This window comes from Sinocyclocheilus grahami, unplaced genomic scaffold, assembly GCF_001515645.1.
Source record: "Sinocyclocheilus grahami isolate Dianchi unplaced genomic scaffold, SAMN03320097.WGS_v1.1 scaffold4.1, whole genome shotgun sequence".
In the NCBI taxonomy this organism is placed as follows: Eukaryota; Metazoa; Chordata; class Actinopteri; order Cypriniformes; family Cyprinidae; genus Sinocyclocheilus; species Sinocyclocheilus grahami.
The window spans coordinates 3,572,576-3,574,548 of record NW_015505183.1 but is presented as its reverse complement, the minus strand read 5'-3'; the positions used below and the strand labels follow the sequence as shown (position 1 = coordinate 3,574,548).

General features: G+C 39.3%; 1 protein-coding gene across 2 annotated transcripts in view; it reads right to left on the bottom strand.

Moving 5' to 3' along the window:
- Window positions 1-1,973, bottom strand: part of LOC107583121 (hydroxymethylglutaryl-CoA lyase, mitochondrial-like) — a 5,969-nt gene that overhangs the window by 3,398 nt on the left and 598 nt on the right. For both annotated transcript variants that reach the window (XM_016269233.1, XM_016269242.1), the window contains exons 3-6: window positions 1,695-1,802; window positions 1,482-1,577; window positions 1,218-1,366; window positions 846-1,098 (exon numbers count right to left, since the gene is read on the bottom strand). In XM_016269233.1, the coding sequence (XP_016124719.1) occupies window positions 846-1,098; window positions 1,218-1,366; window positions 1,482-1,577; window positions 1,695-1,802 (606 nt within the window). The remainder of the gene's footprint in view (window positions 1-845; window positions 1,099-1,217; window positions 1,367-1,481; window positions 1,578-1,694; window positions 1,803-1,973) is intronic.

The window sequence follows — 1,973 nt, the reverse complement described above, 5'->3', positions numbered from 1 at the left end:
GCATAATGTTTAAAATAATGTTTATAAACCATATATAAAGTTGCTTAAACGATTAGAAGAAGAAAAACAGCACCATGCATGTATGTATAGTTTAATACAAATGACCGAAAACCAATCACAAAGAGTAGGCTACTTTCTTCATTTAAAAACATGAGATACAGTGGGATGAGGAAAAACCGCCATAACGTCTTTAGACATGTTTTTTTAAAGTTGAACTTGCATTAATTTTACATGCCTTTCTAAACATGCCGCTCTCTTCGAGATGCGAGTGCAACGCTGACAGATGTCCCTCTAGAAAATGTGATAAATATGCATTCTGTGTGAACGGCTTGGTTTCAGTTTTGACGTAAACAACATCTTCTGCACACTGATGCTCTCGTTTTCCCGCAATATATGAATGAACAACGTAGCAGCGCAGCATCTAGTGGCTTCAACTGGATAGGTTAACAAAAGCATTCAAATGCAATCAATGACACATAAATCTTCATCGCATCTCGTGCGCCACTGGTAAGGCTGCCTGACGGATGAAGCAGACCTTAAATTCGAATGCAACGTTTTTGCATTCGAATGTGGATTTTTTATTTTTTATTCGACGAATATTCGAAATTCTATTTTTTGTGTGACAGCCCTACTGTATTTAAAGAGTAGTTGCTCATTTTAAGAATGTGAAAAATGAAAAGGCCAGAATGCATGGTGTGTACGCAAGGCAATTGTGTCATTAAAGTTTAAGTATAAGAATGGGTCTCCAAAGACAATAAACCAATATGAATATAGCAAAATTATAAACGTCAAGACAGACAGGCAGAGAGGTACTGGACATTTATTCCACACTCTTCCTTACTCACCTGTAATGCCACAAGTATGTTAGCAAGTGCTTGTCCGTAAGTGTCATGACAGTGAACTGCTAAAGCCTCCACGGGAACCTCTTTCTTCACGGCATCCAACATCTCTGTCATGCCACCTGGCGTGCCCACTCCGATAGTATCACCAAGTGAAATCTCATAGCAGCCCATGGAATACAGTCGCTTAGCAACCTCTGCCACTTTGTTTGGTGATACCTTCCCTTCATATGGACAACCCAGCACACATGACACATAGCTGGAAAAAACAGAGCAAGAGAGGATTTTTCAGAGATAAGAGCACTCACTGGGTTATGGAAAAAAGTCCATAATAAAAATAACCAAGAGACTGAAATGTGCAATCTGCAGGTGTCTTACCCTCTCACAGGAACTCCCTCTTGTTTGGCTGCTCTCATCACCTCCTCAAAGCGCACAAGACTCTCATCCACTGAACAGTTTATGTTCTTCTGACTGAAGAGCTCTGATGCAGCACCAAATATTGCTACCTCTTTTGCACCAGCCTTCATCTGAGATATATATATATATATATCTTACTGACGCCAAACTTTCGGACCACAGTATATAAATAAACATATTCTGTATAGCACTAGCACATGCTAGTCTGTGTTGTATTTCACTCACAGCAGCCTGGAATCCCTTCAGATTAGGGGTCAGAACGGGGTAGTTCACACCAGGTTTCTTGTGGAGGCCACGCATCACTTCCTCTTGATCAGCCATCTGTCAATCAAATGCAGCCAATCTCTCATAATTCTCTTTCTTTATAGTGTTTTATTGCATGTTGAGAGTTTGTTGATTAAATGTTTGCTGGCTTTGATGGTGTGTGCTGCATCTCACCTGAGGGACCCATTTAGGTGAAACAAAACTTGTGGCCTCAATGACAGGAAGTCCTGCTTCTGAGAGCATATCAATCAGATGGATCTTTACCTCAGTGGGAACAATGGTCTGATGGATGCAGAGTTTGTGATTAACAGAAATTATACAGCTCTTGTATTTAACTTTACATGGTTCCAAACTTTTCCATCATTTGTGATGAATGGATTAGGGGGGAAAAATCACACTCTTAATTACACAGAAATTACTAATATATATATATATATATATATATATATATAT